The sequence below is a fragment of the Thecamonas trahens genome, assembly GCF_000142905.1.
Source record: "Thecamonas trahens ATCC 50062 unplaced genomic scaffold supercont1.58, whole genome shotgun sequence".
Taxonomy (NCBI): domain Eukaryota; order Apusomonadida; family Apusomonadidae; genus Thecamonas; species Thecamonas trahens.
In genome coordinates this window covers 80,662-99,179 of record NW_013657622.1, presented here as the reverse complement: position 1 = coordinate 99,179, position 18,518 = coordinate 80,662, and the positions used below count along the sequence as shown (strand labels likewise).

The following is an 18,518-nucleotide window of genomic DNA, read 5'->3' as shown; positions in this document are numbered from 1 at the left end:
TGGCGGTGGCCCTGGCCGAGGCGGCGTCGCTGGCCGAGGCTGCGGCGGCAGGCGAGGAGGCCGGGCGGACTATCGCCGAGCTGGAGAAGCAGCTGGCGGCGGCGGAGGCGGCGGCGACAGAGGCGGCCGCCTTTAAGACCGTCGCCGGCGAGAAGCTCGGCGCTGCTGAGGCTGAGAAGCGGGCGTTGGAGGACGAGGTGGCCAAGGCGGTGCTGGCAGCAGAGGTGGCGGCGCGCGAGGCCGCCGATGCCAAGGCCACCATCAGTCGCCTGCAGAACAAGGTCGCTCGCGTGTCACAGGCCCGTGAAGACGTGTCGCTGGTCGACGGCTCGGCGTCAGGCGTCGTCGTCACCGAGGAGAACGATCCAGCTGCCGCCGGCCTACCGTCCTCGGCGCCCGAGGACGATATGGTCGCGGCCCTCGACGCGGCCAACGGACGTATCGCCGAGCTTGAGGCTGCCAACAGCGATCTTTCGTCAGCGCTTGCGTTGGCCATGGCTGATCTCGAGGTGGCCAACGCCCGGGCCCTAGCGCTTGGCCGCGAGCTGCAGGACGCCGATGCCCGTGCCGATGCTGCAGAGCGAACAGCGGCAGCGGATGCGCTTGGTGCAGCTGATGCAGTGCTTGCCACCCTCCCACCGCTTGACGTCAGCCGGGAGGCGGATGCGACTTGCCTCTCGTCGTTTGTGCCGCCGCCGTCGGCCGGCAGCGCGCCGGGGACACCGCTGCGAGTGGCCGAGCTGGCGGCCGGCGGCGAATCGTCGGCCGGTAGCAGCCGAGTTGGGACGCCTGGCTCGCCAAACCTTGTGCTTGACGCGCTGTCCTCGGCCGGCGTCACATCGGCGGCGCTCAAGTCGCAGCTCAAAGGCAAACCACTCGCCGACGAAGTCCGCGACCTCAAACGGCAGATCAAGCAGCAGACCGACTATGTGCAGCGGCTGCATACCTCGCTCGATGCAGCTCTCGCCGACGCTGAGCGGTCCAAAGCCGAGCTGGAGACGAAGCGGGCCCAAGTTGATGCGCTCGAGGCCCAGGTGAGCACGCTTAAGCAACAGGCTGCCGACACGCGCGCAACAGCGGAGACACTCGAGGCAACAGCGACAAGCGTACAAGCCGCAGCGGTGGAGGCTATTGATGCGCGGATGTCATCTGTGACCTCCACGCGGGTGCTCGAGCTCGAAGCCGAGGCCGCGCGGCTGCGTAACGAGCTCATCGAGCGCACCGAGGAGCGAGCGGCGCTCAAACGAGCGCTCGCGGAGAGTGATGAGCAGGTACGAAGCGCAGTGGCGCTCCAGACTGAGCTCCACGAGGTCAAGGGCCGATACATGCGGCTGCAGCTTGAGATTGAGGCGCGCGGATCGGCGATTCCGGCTGCGGTGTGGGAAGATCGGCTTATGCAGGAGCGGGTGCGGGCCAAGGAGGCGACGCTCGAGCGCGAGGCGCTCGCTGGTGCGCTGCAGCGGGCCGAGGCACAGGCGCGCGAAGCTGAAGCGCGGGCAAAAAACCTTGATGCCGAGCTTGCGGGCCTTCGCGACAAGTACGAGACAGTTGTGCGACTCGGTCCGGACTCGTCAACCATCCACGCGCTCCGAGCGCAGCTGCACGCGGCGTTGGACGACCGCGACGCGGCGCGGCGCGAGGCCGAGGCTGCGCGGCATGAGGGTGCGGCAGCGACTCACGCCTCGCTCGCCACCTCGCATCGAACGCTCTCGGCGCTAGAAGACGAGCTCGGGCGGCTGCGCTCTGTCTTTGCCACCGAGGCAAACGAGCTCCACGTCCAACTCTCTGTGGAGCGGTCATCGAACGCAGCCCTCACGTCGCGCATCGAGAGCCTACAGATCCACAACGAGCAGCTGACTGCGCAGCTTGCGGCTGCACAGCGCGATGCAGCCCGGGCCTCACGCCTCGCTGCCCAGCTCGACACTGCCCAACGTCAGCTGGACGCGCGCGACGCCACCATCTCGCAGCTCGACATCGAGAAGGCCGCACTCGAGAAGGCGCTGCGCTCGGGCAGCACGGCATCTGCGCCCTCGCCATCACCTCGTCCCGAATATCGCTATTCGCAGGGAGGCACGTCGTACGGCGGCGGGTATGGATACGGCGGATACGGAGGGGGATACGGCGGCGGGTACGCTGGCGGCGGTAGCACAGCAGGCTACGGCGGCGGGCCGTCATGGCGGCGGCGAGCCGGCGATGACGACATCTCGCACCTGCTGTGAAAAGGCATGTGTGCATGCTTGTGCGGGTTTATGAAGGAAGAGCAGGACACTAGGAGGAGATGGCGGCGTTGATGGTGTCCTTGTCTTCCTTGAACTTGAACAGATCGAGGACGGGGCCGTAGTCCTCCGACGGATCCAGCAGCCGCGAGTGGAGGGCGATGGCGGCCTCCACCTTGGGATCACCAAACTTGAGAAGCGGGACAATGGTGGCGATCTGGGCGACGGTGAAGAAGAACTCCTCCGTCCGCAGCACGTTCTTGAGAATCCGCAGCCGGTCCTTGTCCTCCCGGTGGTTCTCCACCTGCTCGCACAGCTCCGACAGCTGCGACTCGGTGACCTGCTCGCCGCGCGACTGACCACCGCATGCATGCGCAAACACACCATGAGTGAGTGAGTTTGTGTGTGCGTGTGTGTGTGGGGTGTGGTGTGGAGGTGGAGGGCGCGTCCGTACCATGGCGTGTGTGTGTAGAGTGGCGTGTGTAGAGGCGCGTGTTTGTGGCTGTGGCGGTGGCTTCGTTGCCAGGCAACCAACCGACTCGAACCTGCCGAATCTGCCTGACCGACGACCGACGACTGACGCGCTGTGTGCGACCTGCTCGTCCACCGTGCCATGGAGCCCACCGCACGGCACCAACCCTTCCCCCACCCATCCCATTCCATCCACACCATCCATCCTCCACCACCGATCCCCCCACTTCCCCCCCCCCCCCCTCCCCCTTCCCCCCCCTCCCCCCACATCACCATCTGCCCGCCAGCCCAGGCCACGACCAGTCGCCACCACTCCACCTCTCCCCCTCCCCCCCCCTCCCCCCCCCCCCCATGGGCATCAATCCGCAGAACGGAGTAGTAGCCCTGGCGGCCCACATGGCTGCCGGCGGAGCAGTCAGCCCGACCCGGACGGGCCTGGTCCTCCACCCGCCGGGCGAGGTGGCGGCGGCCTGAGCGGCACCCGGTCCTCCCGCGGGCCCTCCCCACGCCCTTTGTGGCCCTCAATGGCCTCGGTCCGCCGTATCCGCTCGACTCACTGGCCTATCTCCTTGCCGCACACGCCGCAGGCTCGGCCGCCCCGCCTGCCGCCTCCCGCCCCGCCCTCGCCCTGGGCGCCCCTCGCCGTGCCCATCGCTCCGCTCGATGCAGGGCCCATCCTCGCTGTCCTGGCCGATCCGCACACCCTGGCCAGCATCCTCTCTGCCCGCGCCGCAGCTTTTGCTACTGCCACTGTTGGCCCTGCTGCCGGCCCTGCTGCCGGCCCTGCTGCCGGCCCTGCTGCCGGCCCGGGTCCGTCTCCAAGCTCTTCTGTCATCACGACAACGGGTACCGACGTCACGACGACGGATGCCGACGTCACGACGACGAGTGCCAATGCCAGGACGACGGGTGCCGATGGTGCTGGCGAAGATCATGGCAGTGGCGACGATGACGAGTTTGACATGATCTCGTCGCTCTCGCTGTCGGGAGATGTTGAAGACGAGGACGAGGTCGCGGCTGTACAGGAGGGCAGTTCGCAGGCTGTGGTTGAAGAAGAACTTGTGGTGGCTGTGCCAGAGCTGCCAGATGGCCTACTGCTCCCACCGGCGTCACCGAGTCTGGTTCTCGGCCGATCGAAGCTTCACCGGTCGCTGTCGATGATGGACTCGCTCTCGCTGGGGTTGGAGGGCGATGGAGGGCCAAGCGGTCATCAGCCGCCGCTGTCGTCGCCGCGGCGGCGGGCGGGGCGGCGGCGGCGGCAGGTGCACCGGTCGCGGTCGCGGGCAGCCGGCGGCGGCGCGGATGGGGTCCCCGGCGGCAGCCAGGTCGCCGCGGCGGCGGGCGGGGCGAGGTCGGCGCGCAGGCCCGGCCTCGTTTTTGACGCGCGAATGGTCCAGCACATGTCGCCGTCCGAGTGGACTCACCCCGAAGCACCGCACCGCGTGGTCTCGATCATGGCCGCCCTGCAGTACCGTGGGCTGGAGGCCAAGTTTGAGCGGGTGCCGGTCCGCCCGCTCACTCTCGACGAGGCCAAGACAGTGCATTCGAGCGCACACTGGTCGCACGTCCACGGCATCACCACTGCGTCGGTCAAGGCGCGCAAGAAGCTGGTGGCGGCCTGCAATTCGGTTTTTCTCAACAAGCACTCGGGCGTGGCGGCCGAGCTCTCAGCCGGTGGTCTACTCGAGCTCACCGCCCGCGTGGCCCGCGGTGAGCTCGGCTCGGGCGTGGCTGTCATCCGGCCGCCGGGCCATCACGCGGAGCGGTCGACTCCAATGGGCTTCTGCCTCTTCAACAACGTGGCCGTAGCAGCCGGTGTGGCTACATCGCCGAGTCTAGCTGGGCCATCGCTTGGCCTCAAGGCACCGCTCGCGCGGGTGCTCATCATCGACTGGGACGTCCACCACGGCAACGGCATTCAGAATGCCTTTGCCGATAACCCCGCTGTCATGTACTTTTCCATGCATCGCTTCGACAACGGCACGTTCTACCCGGGCTCGCCCGCCATCCCGTACTACGCCGCCGGGCCTGAGGCCACGGGTGTCTGTCCAGGCTCGGGTTTCAACTACAACGTGGCCTGGAACTACGACGAGCTGACGCCCGGAGCGACAGCCGAGCGTCCCTCAGGCTCGTTGCCGTCGGCCGCCGAGCTCCTCGACGGCGCCACCATCGGCGACGGCGACTACCTCGCTGTCCTACACCACGTCCTCCTCCCGCTCATGCAGCGCTACCAGCCGCAGCTTGTTTTCATCTCGGCCGGCTTTGACGCTGCTGCTGGCGATCCGCTCGGCGGCGCGAGCCTCACTCCGCTTGCCTACGCCACCATGACCGCCGCCATCCGCGATGCTGCGCCAGACAAGGTCATCCTCGCTCTCGAGGGCGGGTACTCGCTCAAGGCCATTGCCGACTCGGCCGCCGCCTGCGCCGCGGTCCTTGCCGGCGCCGAGCCACTCAATGCGCTCTCGCCATCGCAGGCTGGACTCGCTGCCATCCGCGCCGTCATCTCTGCCCACGCTGCGCCGATCGAACTGATGGGCGGCGCCGACGAGCCGCGGCCCGCCGTCTTTGCCCAGTGCCGCAACCCGCGCAACAACCCAGCAGCGGCGTCGTTGGCGTCGACCTCGGGCCGGGTTGTGCCCTCGTTCAAGATTTCCGGCACAGCGTCGAGCTCGGGCTCCGAGTCGGGCTCGCGCCGGTCGCGGCGCCGCCTGCAGGTCCCGTCGCGGCGGAACCGCAAGAAGAAGAAGAACCGTCGCAAGGGCGGCTCGCGGAGCGGGACCACCACCGGCTCGGCCTCGACCACCGTCTCGCCCTGCGATCTCTCCGGCTCCACGTCGGGCGTGTCCCGCAAGGGCGAGATCCACAATTGCCGCTGCCGCTCGTGGTTCCCGCAGACAAAGGTGGCCGAGCTTGACGCGCTCCACGCCGCCCGCGCTGCCTACATTGACGGCTTCAAGTTGCCGAACATGACTCAGGCGCTGGCTGGCGAGCTGACCCTGCCGGGCAACGTCGAGCCCAGCACCGACAAGCGGTGATGATGTGGTAGCTGCAGCCGATTGGCGGCATGAATCAGCCGCGAATACACACACAGGCGTAGTTTGCCACGGCTTGGCAGACGTTTATGGGCGCGGGACAAGCGGCGACGAGCCGGGTCGTGCGCGCGACGGGGCCGGGGCAACGGCGTCGGAGAACGATGCTGCGTTGTTGGCGACCGAGGCGCGGACGGCGGCCTGGGCGCCTGCAAGAAAGCGGCGCTGCTGGTGCGCGACACGAGCCTGGAGGGTCCGGCGCTCGACCTCGGGGAAGAGGAACGAGGTGACAAGGTCGCGAACAACGACGCTCGGCTCTTCGCGCTGAGCCTCGAGCTCGTCGACGAGGGTGTTGAGCTGGGCGGCCTTGAGGCGAGCCTCGTCGAGCGCCTGGTCGCGTGAGGTGGCGGCGACGGCCGAGGAGAGGACCGACTCGATGTACGAGTCAACTGACTCTTGGTGGGTGCCCATGATTTGTGCAAAGATCTCATCCTCGACCTTGCGGCGGGCCTCCTCGGCGACGCGGCGGCCGGACTCTGCAGCCTCGCGGCGGCGGCGCTCGCGCTCGGCGAGCTTGACCATGGCCGCGATGCGGCGCTCCTCGCGGAGACGAACAAGCTGCTTTGAAAAGTACTCGAGCGCGTTGCCGACAACCGAGCCGAGCGCAGACTCGACGGCGGCCGACTTGGCTTTGGCTGAGCGCGCCGTCTTGTCGCGGGCGGCACGGGCGGCGAGGGCGTCGCGACGGAGCTGGGCGAGCTCGTTGCGCTCGACCTGGGAGACGGCGTGGACGGAGCGGAGCTCCTGGATGAGCGGGAGCCGGCGCTCCTTGCCCTCGAACATCGTGTTCTGAACGGCGCGCCCACGGATGAGGGACTGGATGAGGATGACGGCGACGTCCTTCTCCTCCTCGGCCTTATCGGGCTGGTGGAGCTGCGGGGTGGGCGGCCGCGGCGGCGGCTTTTCGATGCGATGGGCGCAGGTGAGCGGCGTCCGCGGGCGCTGGGACGTGTCCTTGCGCTTCTTGATGGCGCGGTCGACGACCTCGAGCTGCTGAGTCACCTTGCGCATCTTGCGCTCGGCCGGGGTGCGGGCCTTGGTATGGCGGATGGGGATGTCGATCTTGGGGGTAAAGGCGTCGGTGGGAATAAAGGCCTCGAGCTCGTCGAGCGCGGCGCGCGACGAAAGGTCAATGGCATAGGAGATGTCGTACAGCTGGGCGGTGTCCTGGGTGTCGCGGGCCTTGCCGCTCCGCTTGGCCCCGGCGTAGACGTGCGAGCCAAAGTCTGCATACTCGGCCACAATGTCACGTTTGGTGGCCTCGAGCGCCGAGAGCGAGAGCAGCGGGTCGAGCTTCTTGCGGCGGCGGGCGAGCTTGCGCAGGGTCTTGATGCGGGCGGCTTGGACGTTGGAGACCTTGACCTCTTTGGCGAGAGTGTTGAGTCGCCAGACCTCGGCAACGCGCTCGTTGTTCAGCTCCTCGTTCTCGACGTCGGCCTGCTCGATCATCTGGCGGAGGACCTCGAGCCGGGCCTGCTGCAGACGCTCGATCTCCTCCTCGCGCTCGCGCCACTCTTGCATCTCCATCTCCTCCATCATCCGCTGGCGGAGCTCAAACTGGTCCGGGTCGTCAATGGGCGGCAGCGAGGCCTCCCACGCCCGCTTTTCGCGCGCCTTCTCAATCAACTCGATCTCGTCCATCGTGACTGGAAGGCCGTGGCCGTAGGTAAACATGGCGAGCGAGAGGAGCTCGGGCTCTTCGCCGTCTCGGGTCACGTACTCGGGCGTGTATGGATCGGTTTGCGCCTCAGACTCGCGGTAGAGGGTCTGGACGCCAACAGACCGTGCGCCCTCACGCGTGCCTCTGCTGCCGGCGCCCTCGCCGGCGCTCTGCAGCCCGGCGTCGACCGCTGACGTCCGCGTCGCGCCCGCTGCGGAAGCCAGTCTCCCGCTCCGCGAGTCGACGCCCAGCCGCGAAGCGCCGCCCGAAGTCGCACCGCCCATGGTCTGCAGGGCACTTGCCGCCGCATCAGCCGCCGCAACCTGCTCCAGCATTGTGCTCGGCGCCACCGTCCGCATGTAAGGCACCACCGACTTGCGGAAGTACTTGGCCCTGTTCGGGCCCGTGACCTGGCTCGGCGAGGATCGTTCTACATGGCCGAGGCCAGTCGATCATGCCCATCGCCGACCATGTCCCACAACCACCACGTCGCCCATCCGTCAACCCAACCATGAGTCAATTCCTCGCCCTTGCCTCTGTCCTGTCACTGTCCGTGGCCACCCTTCCCCATGCCACTCTCCAGGATCTCGACCATGATGGCCATGATCGTGATGGCCATGCCCATGTCCATGACCTCGACCATGATGGCCATGCCTATGTCCATGACCACGACCATGATGGCCATGCCCATGTCCATGACCTCGACCATGATGGCCATGCCCATGTCCATGACCACGACCATGATGGCCATGCCTATGTCCATGACCTCGACCATGATGGCCATGCCTATGTCCATGACCACGACATGATGGCCATGCCCATGTCCATGACCTCGACCATGATGGCCATGCCATGTCCATGACCACGACCATGATGGCCATGCCTATGTCCATGACCTCGACCATGATGGCCATGCCCATGTCCATGACCTCGACCATGATGGCCATGCCCATGTCCATGACCTTGACCACTGATGGCCATGCCTACTGTCCACTGATCACGACCATGATGGCCATGCCTATGTCCATGACCTCGACCATGATGGCCATGCCCATGCCCATGCCTATGCCCCCCCCCCCCCACTGCCTCACTTCATGCCTATGCCCATCCCCCCCCCTTCCACGTACCCCCACGGGAGCCAAACCCGGTCTCCGGCCCATTCCACACCTGATGCTGAGCAGGACGGGTCTGCGAAGCCATCAGCAAGTTGTACGCATACGCCGCACGCGACTGGCTTGTCTGCGTCGTCGTCGACATGGCTGCTCCAGCGCACACTGTAGAATACACAAGGTCGGATGCGGTGGTAGCCAGTCGGGCTAGCAGGGAGAGAAGGGAGGAGAGGGGAGGATGTACTCCTGGTCGCGCTCCTGTTGCCTCTCCTGCTGCGGCAAGTGAAGTGGCTGCCCTCCCCCCCCCGCCCCCCGCCCCCCGCTGCCGTCCTGTCGCTCTCCCCGCTCGGCTCGGCTGGCAACGGACGCCCGCCCGACCTGACCGACCGCCCGCCCGCCCGACTGACCGCCCGCCCGCCCGACCGCCCGCCCGCCCGACCGCCCGACCGACCGCCCGACCGACCACCTGCCACCCGCCGCCCGCCCGATGATCCCAACAGCGCAATGAAGATTGTGATATATATATATATATGTGTGTGTGTGGGGGGGGTGGGAGGACTCGTTGTCGCTGTCTAGCCACAGATTGATGTTGTGATGATCTCGTGGATGCTTGATGTCATCATGCCTCGCTTCATGCTCGGAAGACTGGCATCCACCTCCCCCATGCTTCTTGCCTGCTTTCTCTCGTCGACAGCAGTATGACTGTGTCTTGTCTTGTCTTCTTCCGATCATGCCCATGGCGGCCTATTGATCGCAGCCGAGATCCCATGATTATGGTCGATGGCTATTGATTGTGGCAGGACGACTTTGCGACCACAGCGCTCCGGCTCGCGTGGCCTCTGCTCGGTGCACTCAACTTCAGTTGCTAGTGTGCAGAGACACGCCACGTAGCAGAGCTTGGCTACGGGGGACCCAGTTGTGCGTGCTCGAGACACCCGGGCCGCTTCACCCCATCCCTGCCCTGCCCATGGCCGACGAGTACGAGTTTGAGGCCGAGTCGCCCACCGAGCTCGCTCTCCCTCAGACGCCCAGCCCCAAGCTGAGGAAAGCCTCAAGCCATCGGAGAAGATCACGTACGTATCCCCAAACCACCCGCCACCGACATCATATCTCTTGCATCCCTACTATCCCTATTCTGTTTCTTTTCCTCGGCATCATTCGCGGCAAGCTGCCCGGGAGAGTGTACCCCCCCCCCCCCCCCTGCGTGATCGATCACCGCGGGCGATCGCCGCTGCGATCACCCCTCTGACGGCCTTTTCCTGAGCCTCCGGCCGGCGCTAAGCATCTGATGCCGCCATCGCCTGAGCATTTTTGCGGCTGCTGCAGATGTAGGCGGGGCCAACTCAACTCACGCTACGAGGCTGTGTGGGAGTGCGGACAGGATCGGGCGCGAGTAAGGCCAATCCGGTGGATGTCGACACCAGCAAGGTCCCTGCAGTCGATCTCGTCACGGTGTTGAAGGCCGAGCACAGGACGAGTGCGTCTGCGTCGAGCTCGCAGTACAACTCGCGTGCCTCTTCAGCCATAGTCCCGTCGTCGACCCGCACGCGCCGGCTGATCTCTTTTGCCAAGAAGCCCCAGGACTACTTGCGCCCCGGCCAGACCCTCACACCTTCGTTGTTTGCCAAGATCGAGAGCAGTGCTCGCCAGTCGGCACAGCGCGACATTCCGTCGACAGCTGGCATTGCTGTTCCGCGCGCTATTAGCGAGCGGAAGTCCGGATCGCGGACTCGGGTCATGCGGGATAGGCACGGCAAGGCCGCGCCAGCAATCCGCCGCAGGCCGCCGACAGGGCGCAACCAGCAGACCTTGCCGTTCTCTCAGCCGAGTACGCCGTCTCCCGTGCGCGTGCTCGCGCGGCAAGCCAAAGCGGTGGGGTCCGTCAACGGCTCAGCCTTTGCAACCGCTGCGCCGGCTGCTGGCGAGGAGATTGAGTTTACCCAGCGCTTGAAGGTCAGCTGCGGCCCATACGCCAAGTTTGTTATCGCCGACGGGACGCGGCTTGATGTCAAGTCGCTGGTGTTTTTCCCCAAGAAGCTGACCATCGAAGGCGAGGACTCATCCCACAACGGCGAGCTCAAGCCGACACGGTTCAAGATTGTGGTGCCGTACACGTCAGTCGGCTCTGTGGCGATGTACTACCCCCGCGACCGGATTGTCGAGCACCATCATGTTCTCGAACCGTACATGCATGTGACGCTCACTGGGAGCATGACGGTGCGGCGGGTGAGCGAGGGTAGTCGCAAGACAGAGTCGAGCTCTGACGTCATTATCGTCTTTGACGGTGGCCTGGTGACCAGGCTGCGGACGTGTCTTGACAGCATGTGGCGCAAGCTTGGCCTTGAACGCGAGCTCAACGGCAAGCTGAAGCAGCTGAAGAACCAGGACGAGGCCGATGACTGCCTGGCCATCCTTCAGCAGTACGCGCCCAAGTGCGTCGGCGATGGCGGTGGGGTCGCAGCAAGCCGGAGGCGGCGGTCGAGCCGGCGGCGTCGGTCGACGGCGCGGAGCAGCCGGGCGACCTTGATTGACATCGACGACGTGGCTTCAGGCATTGTCGATGTTGAGGAGTCGGACAAGCAACTGTTTGTGTTTCCGGACGTCGACGGCGCGGCGGCAGCCAAGTCTGTGGTCATCACCTCGCGCGAGCTGCGGATGCTCGAACCGGGCTACTTTCTCAACGACACCCTCATGGAGTTCTACGCGCTCTATTTGCAAAGCGCCAAGGCCGAGTACGATGGGCGAGTTACCATGCACGACTCGAGCTACCACATCTTCAACTCGTTCATGTACACCAAGATGGACTCGGGCGTGGCCGGCATCCGGCGGGCAGTCAAGTGGTCGGGCAAGGTCCGGAACATGCTCGATGCCGACTTTCTCTTCTTTCCCATCCACAAGGCCATGCACTGGAAGCTGGCCGTGGTCATCGGCTACGCCTCGGCGCTGCGCCCTCAGCGTGCTGCGTCGCGCGCAAGCAACCTCCGCCCGCTCATCCTAGTCTACGACTCGCTCCACCCGCGGAATGCCCAGCACGTGCCCAGCACCGTCCGTGATTTTTTGGTGGCTGATCTCGAAGCCCGCATCGCCGCCGACTCTCTCCCACCCGACATCACGCCCGAGGCCATCGCCGAGCCGCGCGAGTTCTTTCGCCAGTTTCAGGGCCAGGGCGTCGACGGCACACTGCAGCAGAACTCGTGCGACTGCGGCCTCTTTGTCCTCCACGTCATCGAGCTCTACCTCCAGCTCAGCCCGAAAAAAGTGACCAAGAACCACCTCCCGGTCGACAAGACCACGTTTTCTCAGGAGGACATCACCACCAAGCGCGTCGAAATGCAGTCCATCATTTCCAAGCTCGCAGAGGACTGGGCCGCAACGCATGGCGCGGCCGAGCCGGCCGTTGCCGCCGCCGTCACTGACGACGACGACGACGAGCTCATTGCCGCCGACAACCTACACGACCTCGAGGTGGCGTACTCGGCGATGTGTCAGTCGGCGGCCGCCGACGCTGAGGCTGACGAGAGCGAGGACCAAGGCGAAGACGATGACGACGACAAGGCTGTTGCAGTCCCCACTGAGGAGACTGGCGGCAGCGGAAGCAGCAGCGGCAGCGGAAGCAGCTCTGGCTTGGAGGCTAGTGCTGAGGGTGATGGAGATGACGGCAGCGACGGCGGAAGCGACGGCGCGAGCGATGACCGGAGTGATGACGGGAGCGACGGCGAGAGCGACGGCGGGAGCGACGGCGAGAGCGACGGCGAGAGGGAAGACAAGGTGGAGTCTCCGGAAGACACACAGCCGGTCGTGGAGATCGTGTCAACCTCATCGTCATCGTCGTCATCGGCTTCCTCCTCGTCGTCGGGGAGCAAGGGTGAGGGTGAGAGCGAGGGTGAGCTGTCTCAGCCCAAGATCGTGGCGGACGATAACAGCGAGGTCGCGGTCGACACTACCGCTGAAGTGGTAGCTGCCGAGCTAGGTCAGGAGCCGTCGCCGTCGCCGTCGTCGTCTTCGCCGCTGTCGACGTCGTCGGTCCTGACATCGTCGTCGTCTGGCCCGACCGATGCTGGCCGCGGCAGTATGGCATCTGAGCTGGAGCCGATGGATATTGCGTCGCGCTCGAGCTCTGTTGAGCTGCTCGCGCAGGCAAATGAGGCTGGCGAGACGAGCGCGACTGCACCCGAAGAAGCGGAGCCTTTGACGACGCAAGAGGATGATGTGCTGTTTGTTGTGCCGCCGGACGAGGGCGATGACTTTGGCGAGTCGAGGAAGCGCCGGCGAAGCGATGATGACAACCACGGGCAGCGCCCCAGCAGTCACGGGACGTCGAAGTCCTCAAAGCTGCGAAAGGCTAAGAAGCGCAAGACGAGGCACCCGACGCCCATCAAGCCTTCAGGCAGCCCGAGCGTGCCGAACTCGCTGTCTGCACGCCGCGGGCGTGGCAAGAAAGCCCTCAGCCGTTCCGCGCCGGCCTCTGCATCGGTCGTCGTCTCCCCAGCAGAAACCCTTGCTCTCGTCGACGACGGATACCTCTAGGCATGCCCCACCGCTGGCGATAAACCATGGTCGACCGACCGAGCCCGACCGACCGAGCCTGACTGACCGTGCGCATCGGCTTGCCGCCACTTGCACATCTGAGCGTGAACGAACACGCGAACCAGGTTGTCAACGATTAATCCTCGAGGAAGGCCATGGTGGCCAAATTGCTCGATTGCCAGCAAAGCAGTGACAGTGACGTGTGGCGGGCGAGACGAGACAGGCCGTCTCCGGCACGAGCATGGGCATTGGTACGGACTAGCACTCAACTCTGCCCATTGAAGAGGAGCAAGAAGATGGGGGTGAGGCTGAGGAAGCGATGGAGGCTCCCTGTGGTGGTCATTGTGGTGATGAGCATGTCGGCGTACTGGGCGTTGACGCTGGTGGACGAGCCCGTGGCGGTCAAGGTCCCCACCGGCAGCTGGGCTGGACACCACTCGGCGAGTGCTGGCGGTGCGGGCGGCGATGGCGGCGGTGGTGGGAGTGGCAAAGTGGCAGACGGCGGAGGGAGCCGGCAGACGACGACGACAGGCGGCCGAGGCGGACGAACGACGAGCGCCAAATCAGGTGGTCATGCCACTGGAGGCGGACACACCAGTGGAGCCACCTCGCCATCGTTGTCATCAGGATCATCGTCGTCGTCTTTGTCGGCTGGTCGCTCTCCTAGACCGGCCTTGTCGGCTGCGGCGAGGCCGATGCCGTCGCCGTCGCAGCCGGGCTTGCCGTGGTTGTGGGGCGTGAACAGCGGGTTTAGTCGGGCTGGCGAGGGCGGTAGCGACGAGCCGGCAGTCTCTGCTGTAGCGATGGACTCCAGCAGTGGTGCTGGGCGGTGGATTGCCGATGAGGGCAGGCTGGTGGCGAATGATCGGCTGCGGATCGAGGCGGAGATCGATGCGGGCGGCGGGAGCGCCGGGCTGATGCCGGCTATGTGGGCCATGTGGCGGGTGGAGAAGGTGGCAGCCGGCGGGCACTCGGTGGCGCTGACGTCGGGCGGCGGAGTGGTTACCTGGGGCCGCAACTCATCGGCAGGCGGCGGTGGCGGCGGATCACCTCCAGTCCATGCATCTGGCCAGCTCGGTCGCTTTGATGACCACGGATCGCCGGGCGTAGTGACGGCACTGGCGGGCATTGAGGTTGTCGACGTCGCCGCAGGACGGTACCACTCTGCAGCGGTCTCGGCCGACGGCGTGCTCTACACTTGGGGCCTCAACGACTTTGGCCAGCTCGGGCGGCGCGGGATTGCCGGCGACGACGGGGTTGCGGCGCCGATGCCGGGCTCACCCGAGGAGGCGACGCTGCTGAGCCAGCGGTGTAGTGGGGGCCATGCTGCGCCTGCGCCAGCGTGCTGTGGCGGCGTCGGGTGCCGCGACGGCTGGCCACGGGCTGTACCGGTGGCACGCGGCGTTGTGTTTGTAGCGGTCACTGCTGGGCGTTACCACACAACGGCAGTGGCCGCCGACGGCTCAGTCTACACCATGGGTCTCAACGTGTGCGGGTGGACGGGCGAGCAGAGCGCGTTTTCGGTGGCGGCTGGCGCGGCGGCACGGGTGATGGCGGCCGAGGCCGAGGTCATTGGCGTCGACGCGGGCTACCACCACGTGCTGGCGCTGACGAGTGACGGCAGCGTCCTCTCGTGCGCGACTGGGTTCGACGGCTATGCCAACGCACTCGACGGGTCGGGCGAGATCGGCGTGCCGCAGTGGGACGGCGGCGGCGGGCCGGTGGCGGCGCGACAGGCGTTGCTCGGCCGGTCGGAGCACCATCTGAAGCTGAGGCCGGTTGAGGCGGCGGTGTCATTTGCGGCGGTGGCTGCCGGGAGAGAGCACTCGCTGGCGCTAAGCGACGACGGCGAGCTGTGGGCGTGGGGAACGCGGCCGGAGGCGATGGGCACAACCGCGCCTGCGATGAAGCCGCAACGGGCGCAGGCTGTCCTCGACATGGAGGGCGATACCAAGTCTACCGCGGCCGGCCTGCGGTTGGCGGCCATTGATGCTGGCGAGTACCACACTGTTGCGCTGACGGCAGGCGGTCAGGTGCTGACGATGGGCAGCAACCCGTCGGGGTGCTTGGACATGGCGCGACGATTGGTGTGGTAGCCCCGAACGCGTTTGACCACGGGCTGATTGTGGGCATTGCCGCTGGCTACCAGACGAGCGTGGCGGTGGTGTACGGCGTTCCGCAAGCTGCGGCGGCAGCGGCAGCAGGCGCGACGCGCGGGTCGGGCACGTACCCGCATGCCGGGCCTGTGGTGAGCAAAGTCGACGAGGCGATGCGTGCGGTAGATCCACATCTGTTCGAGGTGCTCGAGGCCAGCGGATGGGCGTACGATGAGCGGCGGCGAAATCCATGCGTGGAAGTGGAGGGCAAGGCGCGGTGCTTCCCGTTCTTCCAAATCTTGGGCGTGTCCAAGTGCGGGACGACTAACCTGTTCCACCAGATGATGGGTCACCCTGGGCTTCGGGCCGCGTCGAACAAGGGCCCGCACTGGTGGGACGAGCGGCGGCCGGGAGACGACATGATGGGTCTCGGTCCGGTGGAGGCGTACTGGGATCTGTTCGAGAGCACGGCGGAGGCGTCGGCAAAGAACGAGCTGATCATCGGCGGCGAGGCGTCGTCGAACACGTTTACCTTTACCGGCGTGGCGGTCCGCGGCAACCACAATACCGACGTCCTCCTCCCGGCTTTTCTCCATGCGGTGCTCCCGGAGCAGCGGCACATTGTGGTCTTCCGCGAGCCGGTCTCGCGGTTCATCTCTGCGTACTACTACTACAACCACGAGTCGCCAACCGAGGCCAAGCTTGTGGCGCACGCGCACGATGTGTGCGAGCTGTGGGACAAGTGCATGGTCGGGAGCAACGCAGCAGCGTGCTCGCGGCAGCTGTACATGCGCGGCGCCCAGCAGCTGGTCAAGGGCATGTACGGGCTGTACATCGACGACTGGCTGGCTTCGTACCCGGCGACTCGGTTCCTCTGGCTCCGGCTGGAGGACTACAAGGCGATGCCACAGGCGACGCTTGGCCGGATCTACGCCTTTCTGGGCGCCGATGCGCCGACGGCGGAGGTGTGGGCCAAGGTCCTCGAGGCGCCGACCCGCAACAAGCGGCGGCCGAACGCGCCGACAACCACGGTGGCCACGCTCGACCCAGAGGTCCGCGCCAAGCTGCAAGCGGTGTACCGGCCGATCAACGCGCTGCTCGCCGACAAGCTCGGCCCGCACTTTGACTACAACGTCGGGTACGATTAGATAGCGAAGCGTGTTTGCGGACCAGTCTGTTTACAGCGCGAGTTAAAACACGATGCTGGCCGCAGGTCATGAGGACGGCGTAGCGGCCGGCAGGTTGAGCGAGGGGAAGTACGGCGAGGCGGCGCCTGGGAAGAGGCCCTCCGCGGTGACGGCGAGGATGTTCAGATCTGCGTTGAGCGACTTGAAGTCGCGAGCGACGTCGTCGACGAGCGAGCGCGACTTGTCGACCTCGCCCGAGGCGCCGTCGATCTCCTTGTGGGCCTTCTCAAACACCTTGCTGTACTTGCGGCCGAGCCGCTTCCGCAGAGCCGCGTTCTTCTCCCGCAGCTTGCGCTGCGACGCCGAGTCCGGTGGCAGCATCCGCACCACCCGCGGGCCGACCACGGCCTCTGTCTCGCCACCCACTGCATTTGTCCCTGCCTCTGGGCCACCCTCTGCGTCCTGGCCACCCTGATCCTGCTCATGGACAGGGTGTGCGTCTTGAGCAGGGTCATTCCCAGCAAGTTGTGTCACGCCGCCGTCGTCCGCATCGTCTACGAGCGCATTGTTGCTGTCGGCCTCGTTGCCGTTGTTGTCGGCCTCGTCCACCGCACCATCATCATCATCCTCCCCGCCAGCGACCACTCCGTCGCCCGTCACCTGTTCGCCGTCGGGCACATGCCGCCCACCCGCATTTTGCCCTTCACCATGCCGCCCACCGCCGTCACCACCAGTGCCTTCCCCACCAGCCTCCTCCACCCCACCGTCCTTCTCAGCCTCCATGCCCATGCCCATGGTAGGGGGGGTGGTGGTGGGAGCTGAAGGCTCGTCCTCCTCGGCTGCCTCACCCATAACAATGGTGGGTCCCTTCTTCCTCCGCCGTCTGCCCATGGTGTGACTGGGTAGTGGGGTGTGTGGTGCTTATCGTGGCTATCGTGGCTGTTCGTGGCTGTGGCTGAAGGTGGCCGTGACCTGTCACATGGTTGGGGCGAAGGGGAAATAATCGTTGCTTTTTGGTCGATGGCTGACCTGCGAGTGGTCGAGTGGCCGATGCGAGTGGCCGGTGTGTGAGTGGCCGATGTGTGAGTGGCCGGTGTGTGAGTGGCCGATGTGTGAGTGGCCGGTGTGTGAGTGGCCGGTGTGTGAGTGGCCGATGTGTGAGTGGCCGATGCGAGTGGCCGATGCGAGTGGCCGGTGTGTGAGTGGCCGATGTGTGAGTGGCCGGTGTGTGAGTGGCCGATGTGTGAGTGGCCGGTGTGTGAGTGGCCGGTGTGTGAGTGGCCGATGTGTGAGTGGCCGATGCGAGTGGCCGATGCGAGTGGCCGGTGTGTGAGTGGCCGATGTGTGAGTGGCCGATGTGTGAGTGGCCGGTGTGTGAGTGGCCGATGTGTGAGTGGCCGATGTGTGATTGGCCGATGTGTGATTGGCCGGCGTGCGAGTGGCCGATGTGCGAGTGGCCGGTGTGTGAGTGGCCGATGCGAGTGGCCGATGCGAGTGGCCGGTGTGTGAGTGGCCGATGTGTGAGTGGCCGGTGTGTGAGTGGCCGATGCGAGTGGCCGATGCGAGTGGCCGATGTGTGATTGGCCGGCGTGCGAGTGGCCGATGTGTGAGTGGCCGGTGTGTGAGCGGCCGGTGTGCGAGTGGCCGGTGTGTGAGTGGCCGATGTGTGAGTGACCGGTGTGAGAGTGGCCGATGTGCGAGTGGCCGATGTGCGAGTGGCCGATGTGAGAGTGGCCGGTGTGTGAGTGGCCGATGTGCGAGTGGCCGATGTGTGAGTGGCCGGTGTGTGAGTGGCCGGTGTGCGAGTGGCCGATGTGTGAGTGGCCGGTGTGTGAGTGGCCGGTGTGTGAGTGGTCGGTGTGTGAGCGGCCGGTGTGTGAGTGACCGGTGTGCGAGTGGCCGATGTGTGAGTGACCGATGTGTGAGTGGCCGGTGTGTGAGTGGCCGATGTGTGAGTGGCCGGTGTGCGAGTGGCCGATGTGTGAGTGGCCGGTGTGTGAGTGGCCGACCTACGAGCGACGAATGACCGAACGTGACAACAACACCTGCACTCGGCTCTCTCCGGCTCCTCCCCCCTCCCCCCCCCACTCACCATTCCAGCAGGAGTATGTCCTCTGCCGAGTACAAGGACACGTATGACACTATCAAGCGGGGCATTGAGAATGGTATGTTTACTGTGGTGGTGGTGGTGGTGGTGGTGGTGGTGGTGGTTGTGTGTGTGTG

At 65.8% G+C, this 18,518-nt stretch overlaps 9 protein-coding genes across 9 annotated transcripts in view; 5 read left to right on the top strand and 4 right to left on the bottom strand.

Annotated features, from left to right (window-relative positions):
- Positions 1–2,219, top strand: part of AMSG_10466 (uncharacterized protein) — a gene marked incomplete at both ends in the record, with an annotated part of 2,482 nt that extends 263 nt beyond the window's left edge. The window contains one exon of the mRNA XM_013898170.1: positions 21–2,219. Coding sequence (XP_013753624.1) covers positions 21–2,219 — 2,199 coding nt within the window. The remainder of the gene's footprint in view (positions 1–20) is intronic.
- Positions 2,220–2,226: 7 nt separating this feature from the next.
- Positions 2,227–2,694, bottom strand: AMSG_10465 (uncharacterized protein). The gene is made up of 2 exons (XM_013898169.1): positions 2,671–2,694; positions 2,227–2,571 (listed from the first exon to the last, which is right to left on the bottom strand). The coding sequence occupies exons 1-2, from the start codon at positions 2,671–2,673 to the stop codon at positions 2,269–2,271; spliced, it is 306 nt and encodes a 101-aa protein (XP_013753623.1). The 5' UTR covers positions 2,674–2,694; the 3' UTR covers positions 2,227–2,268.
- Positions 2,695–3,038: 344 nt separating this feature from the next.
- On the top strand, positions 3,039–5,784 carry AMSG_10464 (histone deacetylase 6; the record flags this gene model as incomplete). Its single annotated transcript, XM_013898168.1, has 3 exons — positions 3,039–3,125; positions 3,163–3,331; positions 3,357–5,784. 3 exons carry the CDS (start codon positions 3,039–3,041, stop codon positions 5,720–5,722), a joined length of 2,622 nt encoding a protein of 873 aa, XP_013753622.1. The 3' UTR covers positions 5,723–5,784.
- AMSG_10463 (AMY-1-associating protein expressed in testis 1) lies at positions 5,781–8,220 on the bottom strand (the record flags this gene model as incomplete). The annotated part of the gene is made up of 2 exons (XM_013898167.1): positions 5,781–7,846; positions 8,029–8,220. The coding sequence occupies 2 exons, from the start codon at positions 8,218–8,220 to the stop codon at positions 5,807–5,809; spliced, it is 2,232 nt and encodes a 743-aa protein (XP_013753621.1). The 3' UTR covers positions 5,781–5,806.
- A 199-nt stretch (positions 8,221–8,419) lies between these two features.
- AMSG_10462 (AMY-1-associating protein expressed in testis 1) lies at positions 8,420–8,693 on the bottom strand (the record flags this gene model as incomplete). Its single annotated transcript, XM_013898166.1, has 2 exons — positions 8,420–8,499; positions 8,564–8,693. 2 exons carry the CDS (start codon positions 8,691–8,693, stop codon positions 8,420–8,422), a joined length of 210 nt encoding a protein of 69 aa, XP_013753620.1.
- A 719-nt stretch (positions 8,694–9,412) lies between these two features.
- AMSG_10461 (uncharacterized protein) lies at positions 9,413–13,123 on the top strand. Its single transcript, XM_013898165.1, has 2 exons — positions 9,413–9,618; positions 9,927–13,123. Exons 1-2 carry the CDS (start codon positions 9,513–9,515, stop codon positions 13,070–13,072), a joined length of 3,252 nt encoding a protein of 1,083 aa, XP_013753619.1. The 5' UTR covers positions 9,413–9,512; the 3' UTR covers positions 13,073–13,123.
- Positions 13,124–13,875: 752 nt separating this feature from the next.
- On the top strand, positions 13,876–16,316 carry AMSG_10460 (RCC1 domain-containing protein; the record flags this gene model as incomplete). The annotated part of the gene is made up of 2 exons (XM_013898164.1): positions 13,876–15,100; positions 15,169–16,316. The coding sequence occupies 2 exons, from the start codon at positions 13,876–13,878 to the stop codon at positions 16,314–16,316; spliced, it is 2,373 nt and encodes a 790-aa protein (XP_013753618.1).
- A 66-nt stretch (positions 16,317–16,382) lies between these two features.
- On the bottom strand, positions 16,383–17,090 carry AMSG_10459 (uncharacterized protein; the record flags this gene model as incomplete). The annotated part of the gene is made up of 2 exons (XM_013898163.1): positions 16,383–16,996; positions 17,042–17,090. 2 exons carry the CDS (start codon positions 17,088–17,090, stop codon positions 16,383–16,385), a joined length of 663 nt encoding a protein of 220 aa, XP_013753617.1.
- Positions 17,091–18,402: 1,312 nt separating this feature from the next.
- AMSG_10458 (ubiquitin carboxyl-terminal hydrolase 34) overlaps positions 18,403–18,518 on the top strand; it is a gene marked incomplete at its 5' end in the record, with an annotated part of 9,189 nt that continues 9,073 nt past the window's right edge. The window contains one exon of the mRNA XM_013898162.1: positions 18,403–18,460. Within this exon, the coding sequence (XP_013753616.1) occupies positions 18,403–18,460 (58 nt within the window). The remainder of the gene's footprint in view (positions 18,461–18,518) is intronic.

Excerpts from the sequence above, each read along its gene's own strand:
- AMSG_10461 (XM_013898165.1), top strand. The coding sequence starts at position 9,513 with ATGGCCGACGAGTACGAGTTTGAGGCCGAGTCGCCCACCGAGCTCGCT. Across the intron at positions 9,619-9,926 it reads AAGCCATCGGAGAAGATCAC|GATCGGGCGCGAGTAAGGCC; the intron begins GTACGTATCCCC and ends GAGTGCGGACAG.